The sequence below is a fragment of the Cuculus canorus genome, chromosome 1 (genome assembly GCF_017976375.1).
Source record: "Cuculus canorus isolate bCucCan1 chromosome 1, bCucCan1.pri, whole genome shotgun sequence".
NCBI lineage: Eukaryota > Metazoa > Chordata > Aves > Cuculiformes > Cuculidae > Cuculus > Cuculus canorus.
Genome location: NC_071401.1, coordinates 92,169,496 through 92,184,731, shown reverse-complemented (window position 1 = coordinate 92,184,731; position 15,236 = coordinate 92,169,496). Strand labels below are relative to the sequence as shown.

Here is a 15,236-nt window from a genome sequence, read left to right as displayed (position 1 = left end):
ACTGTGGTCAGAGCTCCTGCATGCAAGAAGAAGGTCTTAAAGCTGATTTTGCCCTATGTCCCTTCTCTACTCTCACCAAGCACAGGGAAGGAACAACTACAAATCAGCCCTAGGGTATGAATCCGCTAGGAGATGCAGCTGTCTCAGGAAGAGACGGTCAAAAAAGAAGGGTGAGGGTGTGTGTAGAGATATCTGGAGATGAAGCCCATGGAGGCAGGAGAAGGCATCTGATACAGACTGACCTTAAGGGAGATTTAGGTTGAAATTTAGGTTTGGAGAAGGGCTCAGTTTCGAGCCAAGTCAGGGTTCAGGTCTGACTTCACTGGCATGAACTCAGCTGAGCAGTTTGTGAGACTTTTGGCTTTCCAAGGTGAAGATTTCTGCCATCTCTAGGGGGGCAGTTTCACCTGATTGTCAGCTGTCATGCAAGTGACTTGACTTTCACCATCTCCAGAAATCATCTTGGACAATCAGAAGTGTCTCCATATTAAAGAAAGCTGTAAAGGTACGGAGAGACCAAGTGACACATCAGATGTCAGAAGGGAAGTTAGCAGAACAGGCAGCTGAGCCCTGGTGCCTGCCTGCCTCTCCTCCACTCCATCCAGCCCTTGCCCTTGCAGACAGCAGACATTGTTCTATTTCTCTATAGCCATGCACCATGTTTGGCTAACAGATGACCCCAGCCACACTGCTGACACTAGAAAACAAGCCAAGGCACCACAGTGTGCTTTTTTTTCATCAAAAGCAAATCTTCTGAATAACTACAAAGCTACGTCACCGTGTGGGGCGAGGCTTGTTACCCTTTAAAGGAGAGGACATTCCATCTCTAAAAGGCGAAATGCAAAGAGAGAGAGGGAAGGTGTTCCCTGGCTGCAGGGTAATATCGTACAGAGCTCTGACCTTTTCCGTGCTCATTTTCTCCGGCAAGACAATGATGCAGCGGTAACCTTTCACTGCAGCTACGAGTGCCAGCCCGATTCCTAGGTGGTGGGGAGGAAAGGCAATAGGTTGACGATTGCATTTGGCAAAACTGATTGATGTGAATTGCTTCTTACTCTCCTTTCTCCTGCTGATGAACGTAACGTAGAAATGTTCACCAATGAGCTACAGTTGAGGGCATCCTCCACGAGCCTCTCGGGATGTGGTGGGAGCATTGGGGAGGCTGCACTAACAGGCAAGCTCAGTGGCAGTACGTTTCTTGCTCACAGGCTTCTATTAGCATGCCACTGAGAAAACGGCAAGGCTGGGGAGCACTTTCCTCCCCTCGCTGAGGCTCAGGCCTCTTTCTTTGTATTCCAAAACACAGCAGAGAAGTGATTTTGCTTCAGGAGTGCCTTCCCCTCCACCTCAAACCCCCTCAGTTTGGGACATACACACGTGAAGCAGCACATGTTACCCCTGTGGTGAGCGGGCAAAGGGGACCTCGGCTCCAGTTTCACTGGGGGTGATGGATGGAGCCAGCTGCTCCCAGCTAGAGGGGGAAGGTGAGGTGGGAGTAATGTGCCCCTGCAAAAGGACGCTAAGGGTGGCTGTAGGGGCAGGGCACTCCCCTTACTGTTCCGGGTGGGTAGGCAGCCAGTGCAGCCACCCAGGGAACTGTGCCAGGGGCCCACAGACCACCTCATGCCTGTGTCAGATGAGTGTTCAGGGAAACGGGGTCTGGCTCTGGGATGCCAGCAGCAAATGGGCCAGTAAGGAGCAAAATTGTGAGAGTCAAGCACAATTTTGCACGGCTAGTGAGGAGGAGGCAGAGAGCCCAGTGGGGGCGACAGCCTCAATGCCATCCAGAGTGCCTCAACAGCCTGCACAGTGCCTTCCCTTAGGAAAACATAGTATGCACACACACCTCCCTGACATGGGATGCAGGGAGCAGCAAAAGGCCATGGAAACCTGCATCAATGGTCCTGTGCAGGCTGCAAAATGGGGGATAATCCTCTGTTGTGCCCCCTAGTCTTGTATTCCACCATAATCTGGAGCCTGAGCAGGATGACAGCGACAGGGAAAGAAAGACAAGACGATTTATCTTCTAGCCCATAGGGGAGATCCTCTCTGGGAACCTCTGAATATTCAAGAGCTTCCCAGCCTGAAAACATCTGGCAATGCTCTGGCTTCTCCAGTTCCTGATGCTGTCTGTAGCTGCAAGCCTGGCGGCCAAGCCTATGCAAGCATGGAAACTTCGCAGACTCTTGGGAATTTCAGCTACAAGGCACCTCAGCACCCCAGGCTTCTCACAGCTCCCAGGAGTGTAGAGCTGAGGGGAGGACAGAGCCAGAGCTGAACAGGCTCTGAACAGGGATCTGAACAGGCTGGACTGCTGGGCCGAGACCAATGGGATGAGGTTTAACAAGGCCAAATGCCGGGTCCTGCACTTGGGGCACAACAACCCTATGCAGCGCTACAGACTGGGGGAAGAATGGCTGGAGAGCTGCACGGAAGAGAAGGACCTGGGGGTGCTGGTTGACACCCGACTGAATATGAGCCAGCAGTGTGCCCAGGTGGCCAAGAAAGCCAATGGCATCTTGGCTTGTATCAGAAATGGGGTCACCAGCAGGTCCAGGGAGGTGATTCTGCCTCTGTACTCAGCACTGGTGAGACTGCACCTTGAATACTGTGTTCAGCTCTGGGCCCCTCACCACAAGAAGGATGTTGAGGCTCTGGAGCGTGTCCAGAGAAGAGCAACAAAGCTGGTGAGGGGGCTGGAGAACAAGTCTTACGAGGAGCGGCTGAGAGAGCTGGGGTTGTTTAGCCTGGAGAAGAGGAGGCTGAGGGGAGACCTTATTACTCTCTACAACTACCTGAAAGGAGGTTGTAGAGAGGAGGGAGCTGGCCTCTTCTCCCAAGTGACAGGGGACAGGACAAGAGGGAATGGTCTGAAGCTCCGTCAGGGGAGGTTCAGGTTGGATATCAGAAAAAAATTCTTCACAGTAAGAGTCATTGGGTACTGGAACAGGCTGCTCAGGGAGGTGGTCGAGTCGCCTTCCCTGGAGGTGTTTGAGGAACGGCTGGATGAAGTGCTTAGGGACATGGTTTAGGGAGTGTTAGGAATGGTTGGACTTGATGATCCAATGGGTCCTTTCCAACCTTGTGATTCTGTGATTCTGTGACCCAAACTGACCTTATAACTGCAACTTCAAGAGCTCCTCAAACCGCTGCCTCCCCTGCAGGCACTCTGCCTGGTACCCCAGCAGAGGAAGAATCCCTGCTCTTCCCACCTGTGTTTCCTGAAGTGGGTTCAATCAGCGTGTCTCCTGGTTTTATAATCCCAGCTCTCTCTGCATCTTCCACCATCCTCAGGCTGATGCGGTCCTTCGCACTGCCTCCTGCGTTGAAGTACTCACATTTTGCCACTGGAAATGAAAGGTGAGGCTCTGTCAAGGACAAGCTACAGCTGGAAGCACCAGCTCCCTGCATGCCTAGCACTTGCTGAAGTCATTGGAGGACACTCATTCTACCTCTACGGGATGGTTCTTTGGTCAGGGGAGCACATCCACCATCTGCTTACAGGGTGCCACAGCTTGTCATGGGATTACCCCGAAATGTACCAGCCGGTAAGTCCATCTTTACCCCACATTTCATCTACCTAGAGCACCCTCAAGGCAGCGCGCAGGCCTAGTAAGACCAGGATGGGTTTAAAATCAACTGGACATGCCATGATTGCTGTGTGCAAGGTCCCACACCAGTACAATCCACCTTGCTGCCCTGCCTCAAGGACTAGCAGGCACTATCAGGATTAACAACAAGGTCTCGCGCACTTTTCTGGGGCATGGCAGCTATTGATAGGTATCTAAAAAGGTGCCCCTCTGTAGACATGATCTGTAGTCCTGAATGGGGTGCCATAAAGAAAAACAAACAATAGAAAGGGCACTTTCAAGTGTCAGCCAAAATAATGCTTTCTTAGCTGAGTCTAAAAATCCAAGTAATGGAGACTTTCCAAGGCTCACTCAAACTTTCTTCCTAATCAGCCCCTCCATATCACTAATGCTCAGGAAGGTCTGCACCAAGGTTTTGATGAGCATCTACATCTGAGCTGATAATACTGAGCTCTGTTTTACAGGTAACAGAGAGAAATGGATACTTTTAAGGTGTCATTAACTTCATTCTAGCAGAGCGAGCTCCTTCAGGCTGACAAATCGACCCAAAACTTCAGCTACTCAGAGATCCCTGGAGGCACAAAAATTACAAGGTAGTGGTGCCCAATCGTAACTGTTTCCTTGACAGGACACTGCTACAAGTGTTCTAACTTCTGCTTGGTAAGAGGCTCTGTGCTGACCTGCAGCTCAGAGAGGACCTTGCAGCTGCTGAGCCTGACCTGTTCTCCTTCCCTTCCTGCGCCAGGAGAGGGAGACACCATCCCAGCAAACAAGTTCTCTCCTGTTTCCACACTGCTGTTTTCACCAAATCCCCTCCTGCTAGGCACTTTCTCCGGCAAGACATTGTCAAAGGACAGACTACTTCTGAGGGTGACCAGATATTGCAGACCTGTCCTCCTGCCTCTGCCACCACTGATCAATGGTCCTCTACCATCCCATGAGGCCTCATTCTGGGAAGCAAGAGGTGGTGCAACGTGGAGGTTGTAGGGTTAGGGACCTGAGAATCCCAGAGCCTGAGAAGGGATCTGGCCAAAGAGCTCAGCATGCTCCATGTGGCCATGTTCCCAGCAGAGGCCGGCTACCAGGCGGATTCCTGCTGCCACACAGGACACACTACAAGGTTCTGCTGCACCCTTTCATTGAGTGTGAGCGCTCACCGAGCCTCCTTCCTACTTGACACTCACTGATCTTACTGCCTGAATTTTCCTGTCCTGCCCAATTTGGCTGAAATTAATTCAAGAGGGTTGAAAGTTACAGCAAAGGAGATGGGAAAGTCCATATACAAAGAGACAGCATAATCATATCATTCTTATTTCTGCAGAGGAGTAGACTAAAACCAACCTTTATAGCACTACACTAATATCCTCCTAGAGGAATACTTGTGTTCTGCTAGAAAATCCAGCCCCAGAGCCAGCACCTTGGCCTTGATTTTACACCCCGGGTCTGGTAGACATGTCGCTCATAAAACCATCTGTCCATTGCCCCGCTGCTCTTCCCCTGGCTGCCTTTTGGGAAGGTCCCCAAGGGAAGGTGTTGGTGCCCCTGGGACAGTGGCTAGCAGAGAGCAGCACCTGGCCCGGCTCCAGCTGACGTGGTGAAGACAATGCCATGGCAGAGCAGAGTCCCCCTTGTGTGGGAGCTCTGCCTGGCAGACACGGGCTATGCTCAGGCTGTGGAAAGAATCCTTCACCCCATCCCAGCCACCACGTTTCAGGAACTCCTGTGCACACCATGTGCGGCCCTGGGTGCTGCAGCATCCCTGCCCATTGCTGTGATATCATTCACCCAACTCCAGATACAGCCCAGCTCTGCTTTGCATCTATACTGCAGTTATGTGGGAGGAGAGATGACTCTGCCACCATTAGCCCTCTGCTCATTGCAGCTTGGAACCACCTTGTTTGGTTATCTGATAAGCAGAAGTACCCAACACCTACTACATCTGGCCCTCCCCATCTGTGCTTGCTCTTCTGAAGACCCCTACAACACCACCCCTCACCCTCACCTCGTGGCACGGAAAAACCTAGTGGAAAGAGAACACTCACAGAGCTCACACTTGAGCCCATAGGACTTCCCAATCTTGTTGACTCTGACCATTGGGGTGCAGCCAATTTTCTTTAGGATGTTGGGCAAGATCTTTGTTTCTTCTTGCCTGAAATAATACCGAAAAATAATATGTCAAATCAAAGGAACTGTTATGCAACATGAACCAAATTATATCTGAGTGAGGTTTCAGCAGCTTTAGCAAGACCACTGAGAGACACCTCAATTCCAAGAGAAAAGGTTGTCCATTGACAATTAATGGCAGCAGGAGTTAGTTTTCCATCACTCTAACAATAAATTATTAGTTCTTTTCCATAAAACATAAGGTAGTTAATTTTCAGGGCTGTTCCAAAATGTCATCTTCTGGAATGCCTCAGGAAAGCACCTGTAAGTGAGAGAAATGAGAAGAACTGACAAGCCTTGGGTTTTACATAGTGCAAGAGGAAGCCAAGAGGCTGTGCACAACACAAGAGTCTCCTCTTTCCTCCATCCCACTCATCATTACCTCTGCTTTTGGCATTTTCAGCCATCCCTGGGCCAGCTGTTCCTTGCCAGCTCAAGACTCCCAGCTGTCAGAAAGGCCTAAGCCATAGAGGACTCTGGAGAAACCGTTTGCTCTGCAAATGATTAAACTGAGATCTTGGATCAGCACAACCCAGCCTTCTGGTTTTGCTAGTGCCTGTCAGATTCCAGCAGAAGACAAGAACCATGCTGCAGCAATTGCAACCAGAGTGAAAAGGGCTTGTTTGCCCAGCACACAACTGGACTCATCTTGCCACACAGCCAGGGAACTCCTGTCCTTGAATTTTTTAAAAGATGGAAGGAAAAGATTGATGAAGGCTGTGTTTATTTGGGCCACAAACATATTGCCCCTTGTTGACAGCCAGCATGCCACTCTCTCAGTGGGGAGACAAAGCCCCACTCCCTCGCTGCTCAGCTCTCCTTTGCACAGCTCTTGCCTACTATCATCCTTTGAACTTTAAACCCAAGTTATCCTTGTGTGCTATCACAGCCAGGCAGATGGTTGTCTGCTGACAGAAAGTCCATATGGAGCAAGGATGACGTGCTGATTTACTTAAAGACGTACACACCACCCTCCCGGTTTTGCAAGAGGGATAGAAACACTTCTCGCTCTGCAAGAGTGCAGGGCTAGTGGTTTAGTGCAGGTCTTTACTACCAAAAGGAACCAACATCCTTGCATCTCAAGCCTTGAAATTATGGAGGACTACACACATCCTGTTACCTCTCCAGCCATGGAAAGTGCTAACCATGCACATCGCAACCTCTGCTGAGTGCTCGTAAACGTGAGGCAATAGCTCAACAAATGAGCTTCCCTCACAACTGCAAACTTTTTCCATCTGCTCTGAGAGCCACTGAATTGCTCAGGGATTTCAGTAGGGCTGAACCGTGGCATGAGGAGACTCCAGCTCTTTCAGGCATTGTTTAACTAGAGCCTGGCTTTTAAGAGAGTGATCTGCATATTACATTACAATTCTAGATTGCAGGAAAACAGCTGGAGATAAGAAAACAAGGCTATTTATTTACTCTTAGCCAGTAACTCTGGTAAAAGAGATGATACCACGCCCTTTGAACACCAGCAAGGTGTGATGTTGCACTACGAGGGCCTGTGTGGCTCCATGTTCTGCAGTGGTGGAGCCTGGCAAGGGGACAAGGAAGGGGAAGGCACTCTGCGCTGCCTTGCATGCCAGGTTGAACTTGCTGAGATGGTGAAGGTGGGAACCAGATACTGGACCGCTCTTTTGCATTTCCACCAGCGACCATCTCCTAAAAACAAAAGCCTTTCTCTCACTCTGGGGCAAATATTCTGCAGTTCCTATCAAGTTCCTCTCTTAATCACTACCATATTTCACTAGGAAAATAATACAAGCAGAGTCGTTTTCCTTCCCCAGCTGTGTGAGCTCTGTGCATGGGCTTGAAGGCAGCAGGTCTGTTGATACAAGGATCTGTGGCAAATGCCTTTGGTGCTGCTAAAGGATGTGGTGGGTACACTCTGGTTCTGCAGCTGCTGGTATAAGTTCAGGATCACCGTGGTCAAGGACAATTTTCTGCAAGGTTCCTGCTTTTGCTCATGGCATATTATTCCATAAATTATCCAGTGGACAAACAGTCCTGGCAAACTAAGTGATTCTTGCTGAGGTTATAGTGAGGCAAAATTGGCTCAAGAGATATCAGAACTAGTCTACCTCTGTATCTTTGGAAAAATTTAAATAATTAATATTCTTAATTAAAATCCCCCCCTCCTATTCTCTGCTTCTACCAAAACTCAGTCAGGTTTCACATGGGGATCTCAGAAAGTTCAGAAATTTTTGCCGTATTGGCTGCCATCTGTGGTTTACCCAGAGCAGAAAAAATGTACAATTCCCCTCCATGCGCTTCTGCAAAGTAAATGAAATGGTGTGGTGAGTCCCGTTGCATTTTCTTCACTGCTATACCATGGTTATGTTCCAGTCCCAGTGATGCTGCGTAGGCCCCCTCAGCCAGACCCCATCCCCAGGGAGGTGCTCAATGCCCAGGGCTGGGGCTGCACCAGTGTCCCCTGTCCCAGCCGCCCACCTCCTGGCTGAGGGATGGAATGGGCCCTGACACCAGCCCTACCTTATTGCTCTGTGCCACCCTGATCTGCTAAAAAACAGGAGCGTTATTCTGTTCAGCACGAAAATTGAGGGGAAAGAAAACAGTTTGTCTGAAAAGGGCTGATCCTGTCCTCGGGCACCAGCTGCAGGGATTACTCTGCATGAATGCCTGGAAGCATGTTTACTGGATCAACTTTGAGGCTGTGGAGCTCACTCCTACTTCATGGGCCAGTCCTGGAGGCTGTTTTGGGCTTCACGCACACTGGAGGCAGTGCTCTGGCTTTGTCCTGCCTGGCATACCTTACGGCACTTCCCCAGCTCACTCCCAGCTGGCAGATGTCCATGCAGAGCAGTGCCACACCTCCCACAGGTTTCAGTTCATCACATGCTGGAGGAGAATTCATGTTTTACATCTTTGGCACAGCAGGGACGTGTCCGCAGTTCCCCTGATATTTATAGGACAGCCTTATCTTTAATAGCTTGTCTGGGTCTCGTTTGCAGGGCCATTAAAGCACCTCTCATCTAGTCTAGTCTGGGCACTTAGGTAGACTTACCTCACCCTAGGAGGAAACCCTCTGCTGTGAGGACAAGAGCCGCCCATAGCAATCACTTTGCCTTGCACTGCACTCCTGGGTCATTTAAGCTGAGTGAGCAACCTCTGCGTAGACTGTTTTCTACTTATTTAAGAGCCCAGGCTCTGGTAATCTGTTTTTGTGAAGGTCTCTCAGCCGTTGTTGAAGACTCTGCTAGTACTTGGAAGTCTTGCACATGGCCTTGGACTGTCTGAATGGACAAGGGCAGCCAAACTGCAGCCCTTTGACTGACTGTTACTGACTGTGCTGTAGAACGGAATGGGTGCAACAACTCTGAGGTGTGCATATGCCACTACTACATCTCCTCGAGGGTCTAGCACCTGGGAGTGCCTTCACTTCTGCTGCGCAGTTCCAAACTTCTTGGAGTCCACTCTGCAGAAGTGTACAAGTTCCTAGTTGAAATATACCTCTAAAATACGTTCATCTTAACTCTTCTAAAATGAGATGCCCCAAACTAGCAGGTGCTTTCAGATGTGTGCTGGAAAGCGGAGAGCTGAGTCTCAAGCTAGCCACAGCTAAGATTAAAGGGAGTGAGAATGTTCTTCCTGAAGAGGAGATAATAGGCGGGGTTTGCCTTCTGGAAAATAAACCATCATTAATGTCAGATACTGTCAAACTACTGACTACTGGTCATGACCATCCTAGTGTAACAGTAGTACTGCAAGAAAAGATACTGAGCTGTCTGCACTCTGAAATAATCATCATGAATGAGTTACTTACAAGGGCATACAGGAGTGTGGAGACTTGCTGGCAGGCGTTGCAGCTGTCCATGTGCACTTACTGGGCAAGTTGGGAAGAATCCACGTGCTGTCAGCTTTGCTTTTCTGACTCCCCGCACAACTGCCGTTCATGAGCAGGCACCCCTTCATCGGCTCCTGTGTTGTGGAAATAGAGACCTACGGTCACCTGGGAGGAAAAGTAGGCAGACAGGCACCTGCGCAGTAATTGCCAAAGGCAAGAAATGACATTTGGGTGTGAAAGCAGGGTGGCCGACCTGCATGGGACATCTCCACCATGACATTTCAGAAACCTCATTCTACAGATGCATCAAATTGCTCCATCAAATTGCTCTTTTGGGTATGCTAAACCACATACACAGTAAACTATCACTTGGCCACCATCTCCAGTAAGGCTTGCTTTGCTCTAATGTACATTGAAGCATCCTCTCCACTAGAAAAATTCAGTGCTCTGTTTATATTTGCTCAAGAGCAGTATTTTTCACCCTAGCAGTGAAGAAATGACAGGTAAGCCTATCCAGCAATAATTTGAGAATACGCTATGGTGGTAGCAGACCTCAAAGGGCCAAAGTACGCCTCTACTTTGTCATCTGAGTGTATTAAAAGTGAAAAAAAAGAGAATCAATAGAAATAAAAGATATGGGAAGGGCAGTAAAAGTGCTCAGGGGTACAGAGCAAGTCCCACAGTTAAACAGGTCAAATAAAGGAGTATTTGTTAGATTGGAAATGAGGCAGGTGGCTAGTGGTGAGATCTGGCGGTAAATCCTTGGGTATCTAGAGAAGATGACCAAAAAAAACTGTTTTGTTTCTCAGTATGAAATATTAAGGCAAAATGAAATTATTAGGAACAACTGGCTGGACCGATAGGCTGAGACCAACGGCATGAGTTTTAACAAGGCCAGATGCTGTATCCTGCACTTGGAGCACAACAACTCTGTGCAGTGCTATAGACTAGGGGAAGAGTGGCTGGAGAGCTGCACGGAGGAGAAGGACCTGGGGGATGTTGGTCAGCAGCGGACTGAACATGAGCCAGCAGTGTGCCCAGGTGGCCAAGAAGGCCAATGGCATCTTGGCTTGTATCAGAAATGGCGTGACCAGCAGGTCCAGGGAGGTTATTCTGCCCCTGTGCTCGGCACTGGTGAGACCGCACCTCGAATACTGTGTTCAGTTCTGGGCCCCTCGCTCCAAGAAGGATGTTGAGGATCTGAAGCGTGTCCAGAGAAGAGCAATGAAGGGACTGGAGAAAAAGTGTTATGAGGAGCGGCTGAGGGAACTGAGGTTGTTTAGCCTTGAGAAGAGAAGGCTGAAGGGAGACCCTACTGCTCTCTACAACTACCTGAAAGGAGGGCGTAGAGAGGAGAGTGCTGGCCTCCTCCCAAGTGACAGGGGACAGGACAAGGGGGAATGGCCTCCAGCTGCACCAGGGAAAGTTCAGGCTGGACATCAGAAAAAAAATTTTCACAGAGAGGGTCATGGGGCACTGGCAGAGGCTGCCCAGGGAGGTGGTGGATTCACCATCCCTGGAGGTGTTTAAAGCCCAGGGAGATGAGGTGCTCAGGGATATGGTTTAGTGGTTGTTAGGAATGGTTGGACTCAATGATCTTTTCCAACCTAGTGATTCTATGATTCTGAGATTCTATGATTCTATCATTCTATGAACTATAGGAGTAGAGCAAGTAAAAGTGAAACCAGAAAACAGTTAAACAAGTTTGCAGAGGTTGAGTTCATTAGCAGCTTTTGAACATTCGAGTCCTAATGGCACCTGTACTCTGTGAACACGGTAATTTGCTGTGCTGTTTTCTCTGTGTTATTGGTGCATATACAGGGAAAATGAGGAGTCTGGTTTTATAGTTTGTTCTCGGCATCTGCTGCTGACCTGCATCTGAAACAAGTGTTACGTGGAGCTTTGGTGTCATCATCTCTGCAATTTATCAGCCATCCTTTTGTTCTAAGGAAACCAACCACATAAGAAAAAGACACAGGACTTTGGTAACTGGAAGTTTCGTTTCTGGTTTGTTCACAGAATGAATTTGCCCTGTTAAATAAAGGGACCTTTCTACTCTGTTGTGTTGTGGCTGGAGACTTCTGTCTTACTTTGATTGATGATGAAAGTTGGCATTAACCTGCTTGTAGTAGCATAGCCTGTTCTGTCTTCCTACACTACAGTGGTTATACGTTTTCCAGTTAGAGCAAGTGTAATGCTCTCGTTAACTTTACTGTAGTAGAAATTCTTAAGGGCATGATGCTGGGCCTTTCCTCTACATTTTACTTCAGAATGAGAACAAAGACGTAATACTGAAATTTGATAGAACAAACCAGTGACACAAAGTAGAAATATCTCATTTCTAAATGCAGAGGGCTGCCTGCAGGAGGACCAGGACTGCTGCCACACAGAAGGCAGAGTATACGGGAAATCCACTCCAGTTACTGCTCTGGGGAGGGCAGTCAGGCAGCTGACACGAGGATGCTGGAGCCAACATGTGCAGCACAGATAGCGAAGGCCAACAGGTCTGCAGAATGTCGTCTTCATCACAGACTGTAAAGCCACCACTCTGCCTCTCATTAACATCTGGGCTGCCAACAGTGCCTGCAAAGCCCAGCTGACTCACGGTGGTCAGGCAAACAGTCGGCATGCCGTTACAGCTGGGTGATGATTATCTAATTAATTTGTGGCTCAACATATGAACCCAAGGGCAGCCTTAATTACCATTTCTGCCATCCTCCTTCTGCTCACTTGCTCGTTTCACCCACTTGGCGAGAAGGTCTTTGAAGCAGCTCAGCAGAACTAGCTGAAGTCAGCACCGTGCTTTCTCAGTGATTTTCTCCACCAGCTGGGAAGATGGGCTGCAATTTGTTCCCTGTGTGTTGGGGTGTCGCTGGAACACAGGAAAATGCCACACCATTATTCTAGTAACAGTGAAGGACTGAAACAGCTCACGACATGTACCTGAGCTTTCTTCTCTGCCAGAGGTACCAGAGCATCTCAAAGATGGAGGTCAACAATCTCGTGTTACCACCTGGTCCTTGACTGAAACCTGAGGCAGGACGGCAGACAGGGGACATGGGGCCACGTCCACATCAGACACTGAGCTACATTTTCTCTTCCAGAGGCACCAACTCTGGCCCCACAAAGCAGCAAAAGACCATGAGGGTGCAGGGCTGTCAGGCCAAAACAGCTTGGCTCCCACGACTGGTCTGACAAAAAGTCTCCTGGCAAACATTGTCCCCTGGCAGTCTTCACCACTGTCAAGCCTGTTACTTCTTGGGAGGGATTAAAGGGAAAAAATCTGTTCATTTCCTTGCAAGCCAGGATTTGTGTCAGCCTTGAATGTATCTCCCCAAGCAAATCCATGTTTACCTAGCGAATGAACTGGGAAGGAGCAAAAGTCACTTGTGGGTAAAGAAGAGATAAGCTGCAATGTATCAGAGGTAGTTATCTTGATTTCACAACTGAGGTCACTGGTTACCAACCAAAATGTTGGCAAACTAGATTTTATTAGGTTTTTTTTTTTTCCTTTTTATTTTCTGGTGATGCTCATCACCATTTTGCAGTGGGGTGGAAAGAGAGGAGCAGAAATATTAGGGCTGCTTTTGTGGGTCTTTTCACTCTCTGCTAGCACGTGGCTCCCTGTCACGGTGGGTGCCAGCCCTGAGGGAGGCTAACATCAGCTGTGGGGCCCCACAAAATTCTCCTCTCCCGCCCAGACCCAGCTGCATCGGTGTGCTGCCTGTGCCCCATCTCTCCCCATGAGGCAGATGCAGGAGCAGCATCAGGGTGTAAGGATTGCCAGAGAGATTCCAATGCTGCTGCCCCCCTCCAGGTGGGAATTTTAACTCTCATTTTAGAGCAGCAGCCCCTGAGCCACTTCACTAAATCAAGTGCCATGCTGAGGTGGCTGGTGCATGGAGGAAGGAACATTCCTGGCTTTCCACCTTCTAAACTAAAGTTGCATTCCGCTCTTTGTGTTCAGTTCCCTTATCATCCAGTATAAGAAGCTGGCAAGAATGGGTTTCCATTTGTTCACCCAACCAAACTGAATACAGACACATTTCCTAGAGGCGCAGAGAACAGAAAGAAGACCTGCACCTTGGCTAGGTCAACATCTACATTAATCTCTGATGGAGGATTTCTCACCCATCTCCTCAAAGGTTGGTTAATTCCTGGCATGGTCCTGCAGGACTGCACAGATGACTGTATCCAGACAGTGGACCGCTGGGCTGAGACTAATGGCATGAGTGTATCCAGACATCTGGAACCATTTCTGCATCACTGTGCCCTAAGCCTGGATTCATATTTAAGTCCAAAAGCCCTGTGACTCTGAAGGTAACCTTAAAAACTGCCTGAGGTGTGGGAACCCCAATAACATTTACATGAAACAGCTGACGACCTGAAGTGATACCAAAGGATGGGAAGAATCTTCCCATCTTTTGGAGACCTTGACACAACACGAGCACGGCACTTCTCTGCTGATGTTCTCAGCAGTCACGTCCCACGACCACACATGCTGGGTGGGAAGCGCAGGATGAAAGGAGCATGGGGTCACTGTGGACAGTCTGACTGCAGCCAAGGATGGCTGAGAGGAGCAATGTCTGGTGCAAACACCTCCCCATGCTGCCTCCACTAGCAGCTTCAAGTCACCTTAGAACACAAAGCAAAGACATATCCCCTCTTGATCACCAGAACTCTTACTTATGTCCCAATAATCCTTCTAACTCCTGACTGAAGCTTAAGCCATCATTCAATCAGCTGTCAAATACATCTGAACTATTGTAGGCGTCTTGTAATGGCCCCATTATTCTCTTCTAACTAGAGAAGCTTGAGACGGCACAAGACTGGACAAAGGGTAAATGGAAATATCCACTGGAGCTGGGAGGCAAGCCAAAAGACAGAGTGTACTAACATGCAATTCTGCAGCTGCTGTCACTTACTGAAAACATAAGACAAAGAGCATAGGCTAGTGTTTATAGAGTACTTTGCAGATAGGAGATTGCAATTATTAAGTTATCAGACTGCACTGATAACTTCAAAAGGAAGAAAATCAAGACGCTCATTAAGTAGAGTGAGGGAAAATAAAATGAACTCAGCAGGGCAGAGAGAGTTAGCTGTGAACTTGCCCCATTCAAAGCGAAATACCATTTTCTTGCTTTATTTTAAAGAAATGGTATTGATGTCACTGAGCCAGACAAATGCAACATCAGTTTAACAGATTCACGGCGCAAACAAGGCTGGAAGGATCTCAGGAGGTCCACAGGCCAGCCTCCTGCTCAAAGCTGGATCAACACTAATTTCAGACCAGGCTGCTTAGGGGTTTTTCCTCTTGGGTCTTGCAATCCTTCAAGAATGGAGACTGCACAAGCTTTCCAGGCAACCCATTCCATCCCACAACCGACCTTGTAACATAAAGCCAGAACCTCCCCAGTTTTCAGGTTTATTCAGATCTTGATGAAAGCACAGATGCTCCCCGGATCAAAGCCAACCTTTGAACAAGCTGAGAAGCAGAGGCGACCAGATTCTTCCTCTTTTCTAGCCATGACAACAGATTTGCCTGGTGAATAGGCATGGCTCCCATGCAGCCTGCCGTTGGAAAAGCAGCCTGTTGAGTAATAGATAAGCCATACTTACCACCTTCAGGATACCAGCCGAGTGCTTTCACTGTACTCCTGCACTGAGCTTATATGTGC

At 48.8% G+C, this 15,236-nt stretch overlaps 1 protein-coding gene across 1 annotated transcript in view; it reads right to left on the bottom strand.

Moving 5' to 3' along the window:
- LOC104059240 (cystathionine beta-synthase) overlaps nucleotides 1-15,236 on the bottom strand; it is a 29,649-nt gene extending 14,413 nt beyond the window's left edge. Inside the window, exons 1-6 of the mRNA XM_009560884.2 lie at nucleotides 15,178-15,236; nucleotides 12,262-12,430; nucleotides 9,538-9,692; nucleotides 5,633-5,739; nucleotides 3,213-3,347; nucleotides 901-980 (exon numbers count right to left, since the gene is read on the bottom strand). Coding sequence (XP_009559179.2) covers nucleotides 901-980; nucleotides 3,213-3,347; nucleotides 5,633-5,739; nucleotides 9,538-9,692; nucleotides 12,262-12,273 — 489 coding nt within the window. The 5' untranslated portion in view covers nucleotides 12,274-12,430; nucleotides 15,178-15,236. The remainder of the gene's footprint in view (nucleotides 1-900; nucleotides 981-3,212; nucleotides 3,348-5,632; nucleotides 5,740-9,537; nucleotides 9,693-12,261; nucleotides 12,431-15,177) is intronic.